Source organism: Poecile atricapillus (genome assembly GCF_030490865.1).
Source record: "Poecile atricapillus isolate bPoeAtr1 chromosome 36 unlocalized genomic scaffold, bPoeAtr1.hap1 SUPER_36_unloc_1, whole genome shotgun sequence".
Lineage (NCBI taxonomy): Eukaryota > Metazoa > Chordata > Aves > Passeriformes > Paridae > Poecile > Poecile atricapillus.
The window spans coordinates 40,758-62,254 of NW_026708990.1; the positions used below are offsets into that span (position 1 = coordinate 40,758).

The window sequence follows — 21,497 nt, forward strand, 5'->3', positions numbered from 1 at the left end:
TCCCTGGGGATCCCCTCCCCCATCCTGGGAACCCCTCCCCCACCCTGGGAACCCCTCCCCCACTCTGGGGATCCCCTCCCGCCCCTCCCCCGCCCCGCGCGGCGCCGTTACCGCGGGAACGGCCGAGGCCACGCCCCCTGATCTGGCCACGCCCCCTGATCTGGTCACGCCCCCTGGTCTGGCCACGCCCCTCGTGTTTGGCCACGCCCCCTCTGGGGAGTGCCCGGAGATTGGGTTGGACTGGGGGGAACTGGGGTTGTACTGGGTTATACTGGAGGATACTGGAGTGTTGTACTGGGCTGGACTGGGATGAACTGGGAGATACTGGGTGAACTGGAGTGTTGTACTGGGACATACTGGGGTGAACTGGGATTGTACTGGGGTGAACTGGAGTGTTGTACTGGGACATACTGGGGTGAACTGGGATTGTACTGGGTTATACTGGAGGATACTGGAGCGTTGTACTGGGCTGGACTGGGGTGAACTGGAATTGTACTGGGGTGAACTGGGGTTGTACTGGGATTGTACTGGAGTGAACTGGGATTGTACTGGGTTATACTGGAGGATACTGGAGCGTTGTACGTTGTACTGGGCTGGATGGGGGGGGTACTGGGATATACTGGGGTGAACTGGAGCGTTGTACTGGGCTGGACTGGGGGGGTACTGGGGTGAACTGGAGCGTTGTACTGGGCTGGACTGGGGTGAACTGGAATTGTACTGGGGTGAACTGGGATTGTACTGGGATATACTGGGGGATACTGGAGTGTTGTACTGGGCTGGACTGGGGGGGTACTGGGGTGAACTGGGACATACTGGGGTGAACTGGGATTGTACTGGGGTGAAGTGTGGGGCACTGGGACATACTGGGATTGTACTGGGATATACTGGGGCGAAATGGAGTGTTGTACTGGGCTGGACTGGGAGATACTGGGGTGAACTGGGATTGTACTGGGAGATACCGGGATTGTACTGGGGTGAACTGTGGGGAACTGGGATATACTGGGGGATACTGGGGTGTTGGACTGGGCTGGACTGGGAGATACTGGGGTGAACTGGGGTGAACTGTGGGGTACTGGGGTGAACTGGGGTTGTACTGGGTTATACTGGAGGATACTGGAGTGTTGTACTGGGCTGGACTGGGGTGAACTGAGATATACTGGGGTGAACTGGGATTGTACTGGGATATACTGGGGTGAACTGGAGTGTTGTACTGGCCTGGACTGGGAGATACTGGGGTGAACTGTGGGGTACTGGGGTGAACTGGGGTTGTACTGGGCTGGACTGGGATGAACTGGGACATACTGGGGTGAACTGGGATTGTACTGGGATATACTGGGGTGAACCGGAGTGTTGTACTGGGCTGGACTGGGGGATACGGGGGTGAACTGGGATTGTACTGGGGGAATACTGGGGTGTTTTACAGGGTTGGACTGGGCGATACTGGGGAGCACTGGATTACACTGGGCTCTGCTGTGTTATTCCCCATTATACTGGGTTATACTGGGTTATACTGGTTTATACTGGTCTGGGCTAATTCGCAGTGGCTCGCACTGGTTTAGGTTTGTCTGTACTGGTTTGAACTGGTCCATAAGAGTCCGCATTGGTTTATACTGGTCTGTAATGTTCTATACTGGTTTATACTGGTTTATACTGGTCGGTACTGGGGCCCCGCGCCCCCCCCGCTCCCTGATTGGCCGCCGCCCCTCTGGGCCCCCGCCCCTGTTGCCGGGCAGAACGGCCGGGCGCAAAATGGCCGCCGCCTTCTCACGTGACCGCGCGTTCCCGGCGCTGATTGGCCGTTCAGCGCTCGCTCCGCCCCCTCGCCCGCAGCGACCAATCAGCGCTGAGCCACGCTCGGGGTGGGCGGAACGGCCGGGTGGGGTTCGGGGGGGCGTGGCTTCGTGAGGGCGATGACCAATGGGAGCGCGGCGCGCGCTGGGAAGGCGGGAATTCGTGAGGGCGTGCACCAATGGGAGCGCGGATCTCGCCGAGGGGGCGGGGATTCCTGAGGCGCGGACCAATGGGAGAGCGGCGCGCGCGGGCGGCGGCCAATGGGAGAGCGGGGGGGGAAATTTGAAGCGGCGGCGGCGACAGCGACGAGCGGCGGGTGAGGGGAGGAAATCTGGGGCCTTTGAGGGGGGATTTTTGGGGGTCCCGAGGGAATTGTGGGGTCCTGAGGGGGTTTAAAAGAGGAATTTCAGAGTCCTGAGGGGACTTCTGAGGGAATTGGGTGATCCTGAGGGGGTCTTGAGGGGAATTGTGGCGTCTTGAGGGGAGCTGCCGGGTCCTGATGCAGTTTTTGAGGGAATTGGGGGGGTTCTGAGGGGATTTTTTTGAGGAGAATTGAGGGGTCCTGGAGGGGTTTATGAGGGGAACTGTGGGGGTTCTGAGTGGATTGAGGGGTCCTGAGGGGAATTTGGGGGTCCTGAGGGGAATTTGGGGTCTTGAGGGGTTTCTGAGGGGGATTGAGGGGTCCTGAGAGGAATTAAGGGGCCCTGAAGGGGTTTCTGAGGGAATTGGGGGGTCCTGAGGGGAATTTGGGGGTCCTGAGGGGAATTTTGGGGTCTTGAAGGGAATTTGGGGGTCCTGAGGGGGTTTCTGAGGGGGATTGAGGGGTCCTGAGAGGAATTAAGGGGCCCTGAAGGGGTTTCTGAGGGATCTAGGGGGGGGTCCTGAGTGGATTTTAGGGTCCTGAGGGGAATTTGGGGGTCTTGAGGGGATTTGGGGTCTTGAGGGGGTTTCTGAGGGGGATTGAGGGGTCCTGAGAGGAATTAAGGGGCCCTGAAGGTGTTTCTGAGGGAACTGGGGGGTCCTGAGGGGAATTTGGGGGTCCTGAGGGGAATTTGGGGGTCTTGAGGGAATTTGGGGGGTCCTGAAGGGAATTTGGGGGTCCTGAGGGGATTTCTGAGGGGGATTGAGGGGTCCTGAGAGGAATTAAGGGGCCCTGAAGGGGTTTCTGAGGGGAATTTGGGGGTCCTGAGGGGAATTTGGGGGTCCTGAGGGGATTTGGGGGTCCTGAGGGGAATTTGGGGGTCCTGAGGGGGTTTCTGAGTGGATTGAGGGTCCTGAGGGGGTTTCTGAGGGGAGTTTTGGGGGTCCCAAGGGGCTTGAGAGGTCACAGAAGAAGTTTTGGGGTTCCCGGAGGGATCGAAGTGGATTTGGGGGTCTCAGGGAGACTTTTGGGGTGTCCTGGAGAGGTTTTGGGGGGATCCTGGGAGGGTTTTAAAGGAGGAGCATGAGTGTTTTGGGGGGTGTCAAAAAGGCTTTGGGGCATCCCAGGGAGTTGTTGGGGAGTTCCGGGGTGGTCTGGGGAGGGTTTTGGGGGTCCCTGATGGATTTTGGGGGTCCCTGGTGGATTTTGGGGGGTCCCTGGTGGATTTTGGGGGACCCCCTGACCCTTTTTGTCCCCCCCCCCAGGATGGCACAGAAGGAGAACGTGGCCCCCAGCCTGACCAAGGTGATTCCTCCCCCCATCCTTTTTCCCCCCCCCTCCTCAATTTTGGGGTCCCCCCCCCGCCCCCTCGGGGGATTTTGGGGTGACCCCTCCCCCTGTTCCCCCCTCCCCCCCCAGAGTTTGGTCCCTTACCCCCTGCGGGTGCCCCGCAAGGACCCCCCGAATTCGGAGGCCCCCGGGAAGGGTCTGCCAGGTACGGGGGGAGGGGATTTGGGGGGGTCCTGGGGGGGTTTGGGGTCCCCATGAGGGGTCAGGAAGGGATTTGGGGGGTCCTGGGGGGATCTGGGGGGGTTTGGGGTCATCAGGAAGGGATTTGGGGGGGTTTGGGGTCCCCATGAGGGGTCAGGAAGGGATTTGGGGGGGGTCTGGGGGCATTTGGGGGGGTTTGGGGTCATCAGGAAGGGATTTGGGGGGGTCTGGGGTCCCCATGAGGGGTCAGGAAGGGATTTGGGGGGGTCTGGGGTCCCCATGAGGGGTCAGGAAGGGATTTGGGGGGGGTCTGGGGTCCCCATGAGGGGGCAGAAGGGGATTTGGGGGGGCTATGGAGGGATCTGGGGGGGATTTGGGGGGTCCTGGGGGGGTTTGGAGTCCCCATGAGGGGTCCTGGGGGGATTTGGGGGGGTCTGGGGTCATCAGGAAGGGATTTGGGGGGTTTGGGGTGCCCATGAGGGGTCAGGAAGGGATTTGGGGGGGATTTGGGGGGTCCTGGGGGGATTTGGGGGGGTCTGGGGTCCCCATGAGGGGTCAGGAAGGGATTTGGGGGGTCCTGGAGGGGATTTGGGGGGGGGGGGGGGTCCAGGATTGGTTTTGGGGCTCTGGGGGTGTTTTGGGGGAACCTGAGGATATTTGGGGGATTCCAGGAGTGGTTTGGGGGTTCCTGGGGGTGGTTTTTGGGGTCCCAGGGGTGTTTTGGGGTGTTTTGGGGGGTCCTGGGGGTGTTTTGGGTGGGTTTTGGGGTGCTGGAGGTGGTTTTGGGGTGGTTTTTGGGGTCCCAAGGGTGTTTTTTGGTGTTTTCGGGGGTGTTTTTGGGTGTTTTTGGGGTGTTTTTCGGTGTTTTTGGGGTGTTTTTGGGGGTGTTTTTGGGTGTTTTTGGGGTCCCGAGGGTGTTTTTGGGTGCTTTTGGGGTGCTTTGGGGTGGTTTTGGGGTGGTTTTTGGGGTGTCGTGTTTTTGGTGTTTTTGGGATCCCGAGAGTGTTTTCAGGGTGTTTTTGGGTGTTTTCGGGGTGTTTTGGGGTGTTTTTTGGTGTTTTTGGGTGTTTTCGGGGGTGTTTTTGGGGTGTTTTTTGGTGTTTTTTGGGGTGCTGACCCCCCCTTTGTGCCCCCCAGGAGCCGGGCGGGTGCCCCTGGAGCCCAGCATGCTGCCAGCCCCTCCCCCCACCCGTGTGAGTGGGGGGGAGGGGGGACCCCGAGGGGGGAGGGGGGGGGTCCCTGGGGGGTCCCAAAGCCCTTTGGAATGATGGGGGGGGGGGGTGGTGATGTCCCCAGGTGTGCCCAGGGGTGTCCCCAGGTGTTCTCTGGTGTCCCCCAGGTGTCCCCAGATGAGGTTTTTGGTGTCCCCAGGAGTGTCCCCAGGTGTCCCAGGTGTCCCCAGATGCTCTCAGGTATCCCCAGGGGTGTCCCCAGGTGTGCTAAGGTGTCCCCAGGTGTCACAGGGGTGTCCCCAGGTGTGTCCAGCTGTCCCCAGGTGCTCTCTGGTGTCCCCAGCTGTCCCCAGATGCTCTCAGGTGTCCCCAGGTATCCCCCAGGTGCTCTCAGGTGTCCCCAGGTGTCCCCAGGTGTCCCCTGACCCTGTCCCCAGGGGTGTCCCCAGGTGTCCCCAGGTGTGTCCCCAGGTGTCCGTCCCCAGATGCTCTCAGGTGTCCCCTGACCCTGTCCCCAGGTGTCCCCAGGTGTCCCCAGATGCTCTCAGGTGTCCCCAGATGCTCTCAGGTGTCCCCAGGTGTCCCCAGGTGTCCCCAGGTGTCCCCAGATGCTCTCAGGTGTCCCCAGGGGTGTCCCCAGGTGTGTCCCCAGGTGTCCCCTGACCCTGTCCCCAGGTGTCCCCAGGTGTCCCCAGGTGTGTCCCCAGATGCTCTCAGGTGTCCCCAGGTGTCCCCAGCTGTCCCCAGGTGTCCCCAGGTGCTCTCTGGTGTCCCCAGAGGTGTCCCCAGGTGTCCCCAGATGTCCCCAGGGGTGTCCCCAGGTGTCCCCAGGTGTCCCCCCAGGTGTCCCCAGGTATCCCCAGGTGTCCCCTGACCCTGTCCCCAGGAGTCCCCAGGTGTCCCCAGGTGTCCCCATGTCCCCCCAGGTGTCCCCAGGTGTCCCCTGACCCTGTCCCCAGGTGTCCCCAGGTGTCCCCAGGTATCCCCAGGTGCTCTCTGGTGTCCCCAGGTGTGTCCCAGGTGTCCCCAGGTGTCCCCTGACCCTGTCCCCCCACAGCCGGATGTTCTCCCTGGATGATTTCGAGGTGGGCCGGCCCCTGGGGAAGGGCAAGTTCGGGAACGTTTACCTGGCCCGGGAGCGGCGCTCGGGGTTCCTGGTGGCCCTCAAGGTGCTCTTCAAGTCCCAGGTGGAGCAGGACGGGGTGGAGCATCAGCTGCGGCGAGAGATCGAGATCCAGTCACACCTCAGGTACACCTGGGACACCTGGGCACACCTGGGGACACCTGGGGACATCTGGGCACACCTGGGGACATCTGGGCACACCTGGGGACAGACCTGGACACACCTGGGGACACCTGGGACACACCTGGGGAGGGGGGACACACCTGGGACACACCTGGACACACCTGGGAATGGGTAAAACACACCTGGGGTATAGCTGGGGATGGGGGAAACACCTGGGGGACACCTGGGGAGAGGGGGACACACCTGGGGACACTTGGACACACCTGGACACACCTGGGGAGGGAGGGGACACACCTGGGACACACCTGGGGATGGATAAAACACACCTCAGGTACACCTGGGGACACCTGGGACACACCTGGGGATGGGTAAAACACACCTGGGGTACAGCTGGGGATGGGGGAAACACCTGGGACACACCTGGGGGACACCTGGACACACCTGGGGAGGGGGGGACACAGCTGGGACACATCTGGACACACCTGGGGATGGGTAAAACACACCTCAGGGACAGCTGGACACACCTGGGGACACCTGGGGGACATCTGGACACACCTGGGGAGGGGGAAACACACTTCAGGTACACCTGGACACACCTGGGACACACTTGGACACACCTGGGGAGGGGTGAAACACACCTGGGACACACCTGGGGACGGGGGGACACAGCTGGGACACACCTGGACACATCTGGGGAGGGGGAAACACACCTGGGACACACCTGGACACACCTGGGCACACCTGGACACACCTGGGACACATCTGGGACACACCTGGGACACATCTGGGACACATCTGGGGAGGGGGAACAATGGGGAAGTCCCAATTTTGGGGTTGGGGTCTCATTTTGGGGTGGAAAATTCCAATTTTGGTGTTGGGGGTCTCATTTTGGGGTGTGGGGTCCCAATTTTGGGGTTGGGAGGTTCCAATTTTAGGGTGGGGGGGGGTCTCATTTTGGGGTTGGGAGGTTCCAATTTTGGGTTGGGGGTCTCATTTTGGGGTGGGGGTCTCCCAATTTTGGGGTGGGAACTTCCAATTTTGGGGTGGGGGGGGTCTCAGTTTGGGGTTGGGAGGTTCCAATTTTGGGGTTGGGGGGGATCCCAATTTTGGGGTGGGAAATTCCAATTTTGGGGTGGGGGGGGATCCCAATTTTGGGGTGGGGGGTCTCATTTTGGGGTGGGGGTCCCAATTTTGGGGTGGGGGTCTCCCAATTTTGGGGTGGGAGGTTCCAATTTTGGGGTGGGGGGGTTCTCATTTTGGGGTTGGGGGTCTCATTTTGGGGTGGGGGTCCCAATTTTGGGGTGGGGGTCTCCCAATTTTGGGGTGGGAGGTTCCAATTTTGGGGTGGGGGGGGGTCTCATTTTGGGGTGGGAAATTCCAATTTTGGGTTGGGGGTCTCATTTTGGGGTGGGGGTCCCAATTTTGGGGTGGGAAGTTCCAATTTTGGGGTGGTGGGGGGGGTCTCATTTTGGGACACCCCAAAGCGCTCGGACTGTACCATCGCTGCCCTGGGCGGGGGGGAGACCATTTCTGGAAAGCTCCATTGGGAATCCTGGGGGGGGGGGGGTGGAATTTTGGTCTCTGGGGGGGTTGATCCCAAATTTTGGGGAGTCCCAAATTTTTGGGGTTTTCTTTTCTTTCCTCCCTCCCTCAGGCACCCCAACGTGCTCAGGCTCTACAATTATTTCCACGACCGGCGCCGCGTCTTCCTCATCCTGGAATTCGCGCCCCAAGGGGAGCTCTACAAGGAGCTGCAGCGCTACCGGCGCCTCAGCGCCACCAGAACCGCCACGGTGAGACCCCAAAACACCAAAATCACCCCAAAAATCAACTCAGGGACCCCAAAAACCTCAAAAACCGCCCCAAAAAACCCCAAAATCACCCCAAAATCACCCTGAGGGGAGCTCTACAAGGAGCTGCAGCGCTACCGGCGCCTCAACGCCACCAGAACCGCCACGGTGAGACCCCAAAACACCAAAATCACCCCAAAAACCATCTCAGGGACCCCAAAAACCCCCAAAATCACCCCAAGAAAACCCCAAAATCACCCCAAAAACCCTCAAAATCACCCCAAAATCACCCCGAGGGGAGCTCTACAAGGAGCTGCAGCGCTACCGGCGCCTCAGTGCCACCAGAACCGCCACGGTGAGACCCCAAAACACCAAAATCACCCCAAAAATCAACTCAGGGACCCCAAAAACCCCCAAAATCACCCCAAAATCACCCCGAGGGGAGCTCTACAAGGAGTTGCAGCGCTGCCGGTGCCTCAACGCCACCAGAACCGCCACGGTGAGACCCCAAAACACCAAAATCACCCCAAAAATCAACTCAGGGACCCCAAAAACCCCCAAAATCACCCCCAAATCACCCCAAAATCACCCCAAAATCACCCCGGGGGGAGCTCTACAAGGAGCTGCAGCGCTACCGGCGCCTCAACGCCACCAGAACCGCCACGGTGAGTCCCCAAAACACCAAAATCACCCCAAAAATCAACTCAGGGACCCCAAAAACCCCCAAAATCACCCAAAAAAACCCAAAATCACCCCAAAATCACCCTGAGGGGAGCTCTACAAGGAGCTGCAGCGCTGCCGGCGCCTGAACGCCACGAGAACCGCCACGGTGAGACCCCAAAACACCAAAATCACCCCAAAATCCAGCTCGGGGACCCCAAAAACCCCCAAAATCACCCCAAAAATCAGCTCGGGGACCCCAAAAATCCCCCAAATCACCCCAGAAACCATCTCGGGGACTCCAAAACCCCAGAAATCGCATCAGAGACCCCAAAAAACCCCAAATCACCCCAAAAATCAACTTGGAGATCCCAAAAATCCCCAAAGACGACCTCAGGGACCCCAAAAACCCCCAAAATCACCCCAAAAACCCCCAAATCACCCCAAAATCACCCTGAGGGGAGCTCTACAAGGAGCTGCAGCGCAGCCGGCGCCTCAGCGCCACCAGAACCGCCACGGTGAGACCCCAAAACACCAAAATCACCCCAAAAATCAACTCAGGGACCCCAAAAACCGCAAAAACCATCCCAAAAACCCCCAAATCACCCCAAAAACCCCCAAAATCACCCCAAAAACCCCCAAAATCAGACAAAAATCACCCCAAAAATCAACTCGGGGACCCCAAAAAACCCCAAACCACCCCAAAAATTACCTCAGGGACCCCAAAATCACCCCAAAAATCCCCCAAAATCACCCCAAAATCAATCCAGGGATGCAAAAAAACCCCAAAATCAGCTCAGGGAGCCCCAAAAACCACCAAAATCACCCCAAAAATCAACTCAGGGACACCAAAAACCCAAAAAATGGTATCAAAGACCCCAAAAAACGCCAAAATCACCCCAAAAATCAGCTCGGGGACCCCAAAGTCACCCCAAAAATCAACTCGGGGACCCCAAAAAGCCCCAAAATCACCCCAAAAACCTCGAGGGGGACCCCAAAAATCCAGGGGGGACCCCAAAAATCCCACAAGGGGATCCCGGGAATGAGCACCCAGAGAGGGGAAAATGGAATTGGGAACGGCTCCAATTAACATTAATTAATTAATTAATGAGTTTAGGGGGTTGGGACCCCCAAAATTGGGGGTTCAGCCCCAAATCAGGGTCTGGGGACCCCAAAAATCCAGGGGGGGACCCCAAAAACCCCCAAAATCACCCCAAAATCTCACAAGGGGATCCCGGGAATGAGCACCCGGAGAGGGGAAATGGAATTGGGAATGGCTCTAATTAACTTAATGTTAATTAATTAATGAGTTTGGGGGGGTTGGGACCCACCAAATTTGGGGGTTCAGGGTCTGGGGACCCCAAAAATCCCCAAAATCACCCCAAAAACCTCGAGGGGACCCCAAAAATCCCACAAGGGGATCCCGGGAATGAGCACCCGGAGAGAGGAAATAGAATTGGGAATGACTCTAATTAACTTAATGTTAATTAATTAATGAGTTTGGGGGGGTTGGGACCCCACAAAATTGGGGGTTCAGCCCCAGATCAGGGTCTGGGGACCCCAAAAATCCAGGGGGGACCCCAAAAACCCCCAAAATCACCCCAAAATCCCACAAGGGGATCCCGGGAATGAGCACCCAGAGACAGGAAATAGAATTGGGAACGGCTCTAATTAACTTAATGTTAATTAATTAATGAGTTTGGGGGGGTTGGGACCCACCAAATTTGGGGGTTCAGGGTCTGGGGACCCCAAAAATCCCCAAAATCACCCCAAAAACCTCGAGGGGACCCCAAAAATCCCACAAGGGGATCCCGGGAATGAGCACCCGGAGAGAGGAAATAGAATTGGGAATGACTCTAATTAACTTAATGTTAATTAATTAATGAGTTTGGGGGGGTTGGGACCCCACAAAATTGGGGGTTCAGCCCCAGATCAGGGTCTGGGGACCCCAAAAATCCAGGGGGGACCCCAAAAACCCCCAAAATCACCCCAAAATCCCACAAGGGGATCCCGGGAATGAGCACCCAGAGACAGGAAATAGAATTGGGAACGGCTCCAATTAACATTAATTAATTAATTAATGAGTTTTTGGGGTTGGGACCACCCAAAATTGGGGGTTCAGTCCCAAATCAGGGTCTGGGGACCCCAAAAATCCAAGGGGGACCCCAAAAACCCCCAAAATCACCCCAAAATCTCACAAGGGGATCCCGGGAATGAGCACCCGGAGAGGGGAAATGGAATTGGGAACGGCTCCAATTAACATTAATTAATTAATTAATGAGTTTAGGGGATTGGGACCACCCAAAATTGGGGGTTCAGGGTCTGGGGACCCCAAAAATCCCCAAAATCACCCCAAAAACCTCGAGGGGACCCCAAAAATCCCACAAAGAGATCCCGGGAATGAGCACCCGGAGAGGGGAAATAGAATTGGGAATGGCTGCAATTAATATTAATTAATTAATTAATGAGTTTTTGGGGTTGGGACCCCCCAAAATTGGGGGTTCAGCCCCAAATCAGGGTCTGGGGACCCCAAAAACCTCAGGGGAACCCCCAAAAACCCCCAAAATCACCCCAAAATCCCACAAGGGGATCCCGGGAATGAGCACCCAGAGAGAGGAAATAGAATTGGGAATGGCTCTAATTAACTTAATGTTAATTAATTAATGAGTTTAGGGGGCTGGGACCACCCAAAATTGGGGGTTCAGGGTCTGGGGACCCCAAAAATCCAGGGGGGGACCCCAAAAACCCCCAAAATCTCCCCAAAATCCCACAAAGGGATCCCGGGAATGAGCACCCAGAGACAGGAAATAGAATTGGGAATGGCTCTAATTAACTTAATGTTAATTAATTAATGAGTTTGGGGGGGTTGGGACCCCCCAAAATTGGGGGTTCAGGGTCTGGGGACCCCAAAAATCCCCAAAATCACCCCAAAAACCTCGAGGGGACCCCAAAAATCCCACAAGGGGATCCCAGGAATGAGCACCCGGAGAGGGGAAATGGAATTGGGAATGGCTCCAATTAACATTAATTAATTAATTAATGAGTTTGGGGGGGTTGGGACCCCCCAAAATTGGGGGTTCAGGATCTGGGGACCCCAAAAATCCAGGGGGGACCCCCCAAAATTCAAGGGGGACCCCAAAAACCCCCAAAATCACCCCAAAATCCCACAAAGGGGATCCCGGGAATGTGCACCCGGAGAAGGGAAATAGAATTGGGAATGGCTCTAATTAATTAATGTTAATTAATTAATGAGTTTGGGGGGGTTGGGACCACCCAAAATTGGGGGTTCAGGGTCTGGGGACCCCAAAAATCCCCAAAATCACCCCAAAAACCTCGAGGGGACCCCAAAAATCCCACAAGGGGATCCCGGGAATGAGCACCCAGAGAGAGAAAATAGAATTGGGAATGGCTCTAATTAACTTAATGTTAATTAATTAATGAGTTTGGGGGGGTTGGGACCCCACAAAATTGGGGGTTCAGCCCCAAATCAGGGTCTGGGGACCCCAAAAACCTCAGGGGAACCCCCAAAAACCCCCAAAATCACCCCAAAAACCTCAGGGGGACCCCAAAATCCCACAAGGGGATCCCGGGAATGAGCACCCAGAGAGAGAAAATAGAATTGGGAATGGCTCTAATTAACTTAATGTTAATTAATTAATGAGTTTTTGGGGTTGGGACCCCCCAAAATTGGGGGTTCAGTCCCAAATCAGGGTCTGGGGACCCCAAAAATCCAGGGGGGACCCCAAAAACCCCCAAAATCACCCCAAAATCCCACAAGGGGATCCCGGGAATGAGCACCCAGAGACAGGAAATAGAATTGGGAATGGCTCTAATTAACTTAATGTTAATTAATTAATGAGTTTAGGGGGCTGGGACCACCCAAAATTGGGGGTTCAGGGTCTGGGGACCCCAAAAATCCAAGGGGGACCCCAAAAACCCCCAAAATCACCCCAAAATCCCACAAAGAGATCCCGGGAATGAGCACCCAGAGAGAGGAAATAGAATTGGGAACGGCTCCAATTAACATTAATTAATTAATTAATGAGTTTAGGGGGGGCTCTGGGGGTTTTGGGGTGCCCCGAATCCATTTTTGGGGTCCCCTGGAGGATTTTGGGGTGCCCTGAGGTGTTTTGGGGTCACCCTGGAGGGTTTTGGGGTGCTTTGGGACCCCCTTTTACCTCTCCCCCTATGGAGGAGCCGCTTCCCCCCAGAGCACCTGAGAGGAATTTGGGGGTACCTGGGGACACCTGGGGGGGGTTCTGGGGGTTTTGGGGTGCCCCGAATCCATTTTTGGGGTCCCCCGGAGGATTTTGGGGTGCCCTGAGGAGTTTGGGGACCCCCTGAGGGGTTTTGGGGTGCCCTGAATCCCCCAAACCCCCCTCCAGCTGTTCCACATCCCCCAGAACTGGGGGGTCCCAGGGGGTACCTGGGGGGGATTTGGGGGTACCTGGGGGGGGCTCTGGGGGTTTTGGGGTGCCCCGAATCCATTTTTGGGGTCCCCTGAGGGATTTTGGGGTGCCCTGGAGGATTTTGGGGCGCCCTGAGAGGTTTCAAGGACACCCTGAGGGGTTTTGGGGTTGTCCCGAATCCCCCAAGTCCCCCAGAACTGGGGGGATCCCAGGGGGTACCTGGGGGGGCTCAGGGACACCTGGGGGGGGGTTCTGGAGGTTTTGGGGTGCCCCGAATCCATTTTTGGGGTTCCTGAGTGGTTTTGGGGACCCCCTGAGGAGTTTTGGGGTGCCCTGAATCCCCCAAACCCCCTCCAGCTGTTCCACATCCCCCAGAACTGGGGGGATCCCAGGGGGTACCTGGGGGGGATTTGGGGGTACCTGGGGGGGATTTGGGGGTACCTGGGGGGGGCTCTGGGGGTTTTGGGGTGCCCCGAATCCATTTTTGGGGTCCCTGAGGGGTTTTGGGGTGCCCTGACCCCCGTTTTTGGCAGCTGATGGAGGAGCTGGCGGACGCGCTGCTCTACTGCCACGGGCGCAAGGTGATTCACCGCGACATCAAACCCGAGAATCTCCTGCTCGGCCTCAAGGGGGAGCTCAAGATCGCGGATTTCGGGTGGTCCGTGCACGCCCCCTCCCTCAGGTGAGACCTGGGACAGGTGGGGACACCTGGGGACACACCTGGGGACACCTGGGGACACACCTGGGCACACCTGGGGGGGTTATGGGGCTGGGGAATGGCTCAAGATCGCGGATTTCGGGTGGTCCGTGCACGCCCCCTCCCTCAGGTGAGAGCTGGGACAGGTGGGGACACACCTGGGACACACCTGGGACACACCTGGGGACACCTGGGGACACACCTGGGGACAGCTGGGATAGGTGGGGACACACCTGGGGACACCTGGGACAGGTGGGGACACACCTGGGGACACCTGGGACACACCTGGGGACACCTGGGGACAGTTGGGACACACCTGGGGACACCTGGGACACACCTGGGGACACCTGGGACACACCTGGGGACACTTTGGACACACCTGGGACACACCTGGGGACACTTTGGACACACCTGGGACAGGTGGGGACACCTGGAGCACACCTGGGGGAATCTGTGAGTGCCCAGGTGCGTTTTTAACCCTTCACATGCCAGACTCTGTGCATCACCCTGCATTACCTGTGCCAGGTGTGGGGTTCTGTGGGCTCTGTGAGCACCCAGGTGTGCCCAGGTGTGCCCAGGTGTGTTTTAACCCCTCAGACGCCGGACTCTCTGTGGCACCCTGGATTACCTGTGCCAGGTGTGGGGTTCTATGGGCACCCAGGTGTGCCCAGGTGTGTTTTAACCCCTCAGGCGCCGGACTCTCTGTGGCACCCTGGATTACCTGAGCCAGGTGTGGGGTTCTATGGGCACCCAGGTGTGCCCAGGTGTGTTTTTAACCCCTCAGGCGCCAGACCCTGTGCATCACCCTGGGTTACCTGTGCCAGGTGTGGGGTTCTGTGGGCTCTGTGAGTGCCCAGGTGTGCCCAGGTGTCCCCAGGTGTGCCCAGGTGTGCCCAGGTATGTTTTTAACCCCTCAGGCGCCGGACTCTGTGCGGCACTCTGGATTACCTGTGCCAGGTGTGGTGTTCTATGGGCACCCAGGTGTGTTCAGGTGTGCCCAGGTGTGCCCAGGTGTGTTTTTAACCCCTCAGGCGCCAGACCCTGTGCATCACCCTGGGATTACCTGTGCCAGGTGTGGGGTTCTGTGGGCTCTGTGAGTGCCCAGGTGTGCCCAGGTGTGTTTTTAACCCCTCAGGCGCCGGACTCTCTGTGGCACCCTGGATTACCTGTGCCAGGTGTGGGGTTCTGTGGGCTCTGTGAGTGCTCAGGTGTGCCCAGGTGTGTTTTTAACCCCTCAGGCGCCGGACTCTGTGCGGCACTCTGGATTACCTGCCCCCCGAGATGGTGGAGGGCAGCAGCCATGACGAGAAGGTCGACCTGTGGTGCCTGGGGGTGCTGTGCTACGAGCTGCTGGTCGGGCACCCGCCCTTCGAGAGCCCCTCAGCTGCTGACACCTACCGCAGGATCACAGAGGTGAGCTCACCTGGACACACCTGAGATCACCTGGGCACTGAAATCCCCGTTAAACTGAGTTAAACCAACCCAAACTGCCCCAAACTGCCCCAAACTGAGCCAAATCCACCCAAACTGCCCCAAACCCGCCCTTCGAGAGCCCCTCAGCTGCTGACACCTACCGCAGGATCACAGAGGTGAGCTCACCTGGCCACACCTGGGCACACCTGGGCACACCTGAGCTCACCTGGGCACTGAAATCCCCATCAAACTACCCCAAACTGCCCCAAACCTGCCCTTCGAGAGCCCCTCAGCTGCTGACACCTACCGCAGGATCACAGAGGTGAGCTCACCTGGCCACACCTGGGCACAGCTGAGATCACCTGGGCACTGAAATCCCCATTAAACTGCCCCAAACTGCCCCAAACTGAGCCAAATCCACCCAAACTGCCCCAAACCCGCCCTTGGAGAGCCTCTCTGCCGCTGATACCTACCGCAGGATCACACAGGTGAGCTCACCTGGCCACACCTGAGATCACCTGAGATCACCTGGGCATTGAAATCCCCATCAAACTGCCCCAAACCAACCCAAACTGCCCCAAACTGAGCCAAATCCACCCAAACTGCCCCAAACCCGCCCTTGGAGAGCCCCTCTGCCGCTGATACCTACCGCAGGATCACACAGGTGAGCTCACCTGGCCACACCTGGGCACACCTGAGATCACCTGGGCATTGAAATCCCCGTTAAACTGAGTTAAACCAACCCAAACTGCCCCAAACTGCCCCAAACCCGCCCTTGGAGAGCCCCTGTGCTGCTGACACCTACCGCAGGATCACACAGGTGAGCTCACCTGGGCACACCTGGGCACAGCTGGGCACAGCTGAGATCACCTGGGCACACCTGAGCATTGAAATCCCCGTTAAACTGGGCCTAACTGAGCTAAACCTGCCCAAACTGCCCCAAACCCGCCCTTGGAGAGCCCCTCTGCTGCTGATACCTACTGCAGGATCACAGAGGTGAGCTCACCTGGCCACACCTGAGATCACCTGGGCATTGAAATCCCCGTTAAACTGAGTTAAACCAATCCAAACTGAGCCAAATTCCACCCAAACTGCCCCAAACCCGCCCTTGGAGAGCCCCTGTGCTGCTGATACCTACCGCAGGATCACAGAGGTGAGCTCACCTGGACACACCTGAGATCACCTGAGATCACCTGGGCACTGAAATCCCCATAAAACCCACCCAAACTGAGCTAAACCCACCCAAACTGCCCCAAACCCGCCCTTGGAGAGCCCCTCTGCCGCCGAAACCTACCGCAGGATCACACAGGTGAGCTCACCTGGACACACCTGAGATCACCTGAGATCACCTGAGATCACCTGGGCATTGAAATCCCCATAAAACTACCCCAAACCAACCCAAACTGCCCCAAACTGCCCCAAACCCGCCCTTGGAGAGCCCCTGTGCTGCTGACACCTACCGCAGGATCACACAGGTGAGCTCACCTGGACACACCTGAGATCACCTGGGCATTGAAATCCCCGTTAAACTGAGTTAAACCAACCCAAACTGCCCCAAACTGCCCCAAACTGAGCCAAATTCCACCCAAACTTCCCCAAACTGCCCCAAACCTGCCCTTCGAGAGCCCCTCAGCTGCTGACACCTACCGCAGGATCACAGAGGTGAGCTCACCTGGCCACACCTGAGATCACCTGAGATCACCTGGGCACTGAAATCCCCGTTAAACTGAGTTAAACCAATCCAAACTGCCCCAAACTGAGCCAAATCCACCCAAACTGCCCCAAACCCGCCCTTGGAGAGCCCCTCAGCTGCTGACACCTACCGCAGGATCACACAGGTGAGCTCACCTGGACACACCTGGACACACCTGGGCACACCTGGGCATTGAAATCCCCATAAAACTGCCCCAAACTGAGCCAAATCCACCCAAACTGCCCCAAACCCGCCCTTGGAGAGCCCCTGTGCCGCCGAAACCTACTGCAGGATCACACAGGTGAGCTCACCTGGCCACACCTGAGATCACCTGAGTTCACCTGAGATCACCTGGGCATTGAAACCCCTTTAAACTGAGTTAAACCAACCCAAACTGCCCCAAACTGCCCCAAACCTGCCCTTGGAGAGCCCCTGTGCTGCTGACACCTACCGCAGGATCACAGAGGTGAGCTCACCTGGCCACACCTGAGATCACCTGAGATCACCAGGGCACTGAAATCCCCATAAAACCCACCCAAACTGAGCCAAATCCACCCAAACTGCCCCAAACCCGCCCTTGGAGAGCCCCTGTGCTGCTGACACCTACCGCAGGATCACACAGGTGAGCTCACCTGGCCACACCTGAGATCACCTGTGCCCATCCCCCCAATATCCCTGAGCTCACCTGTGCCCATCCCCCAATATCCCTGAGCTCACCTGTGCCCATCCCCCAATATCCCTGAGCTCACCTGTGCCCATCCCCCAATATCCCTGAGTTCACCTGTGCCCACCTGAGCTCACCTGTGCCCATCCCCCCAATATCCCTGAGCTCACCTGTGCCCATCCCCCAATATCCCTGAGCTCACCTGTGCCCATCCCCCAATATCCCTGAGCTCACCTGTGCCCATCCCCCCAATATCCCTGAGCTCACCTGTGCCCATCCCCCCAATATCCCTGAGTTCACCTGTGCCCCCTGACCCCACCTGTGCCTACCTGTGCCCACCTGTCCTCACCTGCTCTCACCTGTTCTCACCTGTCCTCACCTGTCCTCACCTGCTCTCACCTGTCCCTCACCTGTCCTCACCTGTTCTCACCTGTTCTCACCTGCTCTCACCTGTCCTCACCTGCTCTCACCTGTCCTCACCTGCTCTCACCTGTCCCTCACCTGTCCCCCCTGTTCTCACCTGTTCTCACCTGTCCCTCCCAGGTGGACCTGCACTTCCCTCCGCACATCCCAGAGCTCACCTGTCCCCCCATATCTCACCTGTCCCCCCATATCTCACCTGTTCTCACCTGTCCCCCCATATCTCCCCTGTTCTCACCTGACCCCCCATATCTCACCTGTCCCCAGGTGGACCTGCACTTCCCCCTGCACATCCCAGAGCTCACCTGTCCCCCCATATCTCACCTGTCCCCCCATATCTCACCTGTCTCACCTGTCCTCACCTGTTCTCACCTGTCCCCCCATATCTCACCTGTCCCCCCATATCTCACCTGTCTCACCTGTCCTCACCTGTTCTCACCTGTCCCCCCATATCTCACCTGTCCTCACCTGTTCTCACCTGTCCCCCCTTATCTCACCTGTCCCCCCATATCTCACCTGTCCTCACCTGTTCTCACCTGTTCTCCCCTCCCCCCAGGTGGACCTGCACTTCCCCCCGCACATCCCAGAGCTCACCTGTCCCCCCATATCTCCCCTGTCCTCACCTGTCCTCACCTGTCCTCACCTGTCCTCACCTGTTCTCACCTGTCCTCACCTGTTCTCCCCTGTCCTCACCTGTTCTCACCTGTCTCACCTGTTCTCACCTGTCCTCACCTGTTCTCCCCTGTCCTCACCTGTTCTCCCCTGTCCTCACCTGTTCTCACCTGTCTCACCTGTTCTCACCTGTCTCACCTGTTCTCACCTGTCCCCCCAGGTTGACCTGCACTTCCCCCCGCACGTCCCAGAGGGCGCTCGGGATCTGATCCGGCGGCTGCTGCAGAGGGTCCCGGGACAGCGCCTGCCCCTCAGGGGGGTCCTGGGGCACCCCTGGGTCAGGGGTCACTCCCGCAGGGTCCTGCCCCCCGGGAATGTCCGGAGTGACCACAGAGTGACCACAGACTGACCACAGACTGACCACAGACTGACCACAGACTGACCCCTGACACTGCCCCTGCGGGGGGTCCTGGGCACCCCTGGGTCAGGGGTCACTCCCGCAGGGTCCTGCCCCCCGGGACTGTCCGGAGTGACCACAGAGTGACCACAGACTGACCACAGACTGACCACAGCCTGACCCCTGACACTGCCCCTGCGGGGGGTCCTGGGGCACCCCTGGGTCAGGGGTCACTCCCGCAGGGTCCTGCCCCCCGGGACTGTCCGGAGTGACCACAGAGTGACCACAGACTGACCACAGACTGACCACAGCCTGACCCCTGACACTGCCCCTGCGGGGGGTCCTGGGGCACCCCTGGGTCAGGGGTCACTCCAGGAGAGTCCTGCCCCCCCGGGACTGTCCGGAGTGACCACAGAGTGACCACAGACTGACCACAGACTGACCACAGACTGACCCCTGACACTGCCCCTGCGGGGGGTCCTGGGGCACCCCTGGGTCAGGGGTCACTCCAGGAGAGTCCTGCCCCCCGGGACTGTCCGGAGTGACCACTGAGTGACCACAGAGTGACCCTGAGTGACCACAGACTGACCACAGACTGACCACAGACTGACCCCTGACACTGCCCCTGCGGGGGGTCCTGGGGCACCCCTGGGTCAGGGGTCACTCCCGCAGGGTCCTGCCCCCCGGGACTGTCCGGAGTGACCACAGAGTGACCACAGAGTGACCCTGAGTGACCACAGACTGACCACAGACTGACCACAGACTGACCCCTGACACTGCCCCTGCGGGGGGTCCTGGGGCACCCCTGGGTCAGGGGTCACTCCAGGAGAGTCCTGCCCCCCGGGACTGTCCGGAGTGACCACAGAGTGACCACAGACTGACCCCTGAGTGACCACAGACTGACCCTGAGTGACCACAGACTGACCCCTGACACTGCCCCTGCGGGGGGTCCTGGGGCACCCCTGGGTCAGGGGTCACTCCCGCAGGGTCCTGCCCCCCGGGACTGTCCGGAGTGACCACAGAGTGACCACTGAGTGACCCTGAGTGACCACAGACTGACCACAGACTGACCCTGAGTGACCCTGAGTGACCCTGAGTGACCACAGACTGACCCCTGACACTGCCCCTGCGGGGGGTCCTGGGGCACCCCTGGGTCAGGGGTCACTCCAGGAGAGTCCTGCCCCCCGGGACTGTCCGGAGTGACCACAGAGTGACCACAGACTGACCACAGACTGACCACAGACTGACCCCTGACACTGCCCCTGCGGGGGGTCCTGGGGCACCCCTGGGTCAGGGGTCACTCCAGGAGAGTCCTGCCCCCCGGGACTGTCCGGAGTGACCACTGAGTGACCACAGAGTGACCCTGAGTGACCACAGACTGACCACAGACTGACCACAGACTGACCCCTGACACTGCCCCTGCGGGGGGTCCTGGGGCACCCCTGGGTCAGGGGTCACTCCCGCAGGGTCCTGCCCCCCGGGACTGTCCGGAGTGACCACAGAGTGACCACAGAGTGACCCTGAGTGACCACAGACTGACCACAGACTGACCACAGACTGACCCCTGACACTGCCCCTGCGGGGGGTCCTGGGCACCCCTGGGTCAGGGGTCACTCCAGGAGAGTCCTGCCCCCCGGGACTGTCCGGAGTGACCACTGAGTGACCACAGAGTGACCCTGAGTGACCACAGACTGACCACAGACTGACCACAGACTGAACCCCTGACACTGCCCCTGCGGGGGGTCCTGGGGCACCCCTGGGTCAGGGGTCACTCCCGCAGGGTCCTGCCCCCCGGGACTGTCCGGAGTGACCACAGAGTGACCACAGAGTGACCCTGAGTGACCACAGACTGACCACAGACTGACCACAGACTGACCCCTGACACTGCCCCTGCGGGGGGTCCTGGGGCACCCCTGGGTCAGGGGTCACTCCAGGAGAGTCCTGCCCCCCGGGACTGTCCGGAGTGACCACAGAGTGACCACAGACTGACCCCTGAGTGACCACAGACTGACCCTGAGTGACCACAGACTGACCCCTGACACTGCCCCTGCGGGGGGTCCTGGGGCACCCCTGGGTCAGGGGTCACTCCCGCAGGGTCCTGCCCCCCGGGACTGTCCGGAGTGACCACAGAGTGACCACTGAGTGACCACAGAGTGACCCCTGAGTGACCCCTGACACTGCCCCTGCGGGGGGTCCTGGGGCACCCCTGGGTCAGGGGTCACTCCCGCAGGGTCCTGCCCCCCGGGACTGTCCGGAGTGACCACAGAGTGACCACAGAGTGACCACTGAGTGACCCTGAGTGACCCCTGAGTGACCACAGACTGACCACAGACTGACCACAGACTGACCCCTGACACTGCCCCTCAGGGGGGTCCTGGGGCACCCCTGGGTCAGGGGTCACTCCAGGAGAGTCCTGCCCCCCGGGACTGTCCGGAGTGACCACAGAGTGACCCCTGAGTGACCACAGACTGACCCTGAGTGACCACAGACTGACCACAGACTGACCACAGACTGACCCCTGACACTGCCCCTGCGGGGGGTCCTGGGGCACCCCTGGGTCAGGGGTCACTCCCGCAGGGTCCTGCCCCCTGGGACTGTCCGGAGTGACCACTGAGTGACCACAGAGTGACCCTGAGTGACCACAGACTGACCACAGACTGACCCTGAGTGACCACAGACTG

The 21,497-nt window shown here is 59.0% G+C and overlaps 1 protein-coding gene and 1 long non-coding RNA gene across 2 annotated transcripts; both read left to right on the top strand.

Moving 5' to 3' along the window:
• Positions 1 to 1,912: 1,912 nt before the first annotated feature.
• Positions 1,913 to 4,829, top strand: LOC131574072 (uncharacterized). The gene is made up of 4 exons (XR_009276370.1): positions 1,913 to 2,107; positions 3,418 to 3,457; positions 3,572 to 3,647; positions 4,781 to 4,829. It is a non-coding gene; the product is annotated as an uncharacterized LOC131574072 (long non-coding RNA).
• Positions 4,830 to 5,834: 1,005 nt separating this feature from the next.
• On the top strand, positions 5,835 to 18,828 carry LOC131574064 (aurora kinase B-like; the record flags this gene model as incomplete). The annotated part of the gene is made up of 5 exons (XM_058828449.1): positions 5,835 to 6,064; positions 7,716 to 7,854; positions 13,454 to 13,602; positions 14,856 to 15,030; positions 18,640 to 18,828. Coding segments are annotated over 5 exons (882 nt in total), but the record flags the coding sequence as incomplete, so codon positions are not given.
• Positions 18,829 to 21,497: the final 2,669 nt, after the last annotated feature.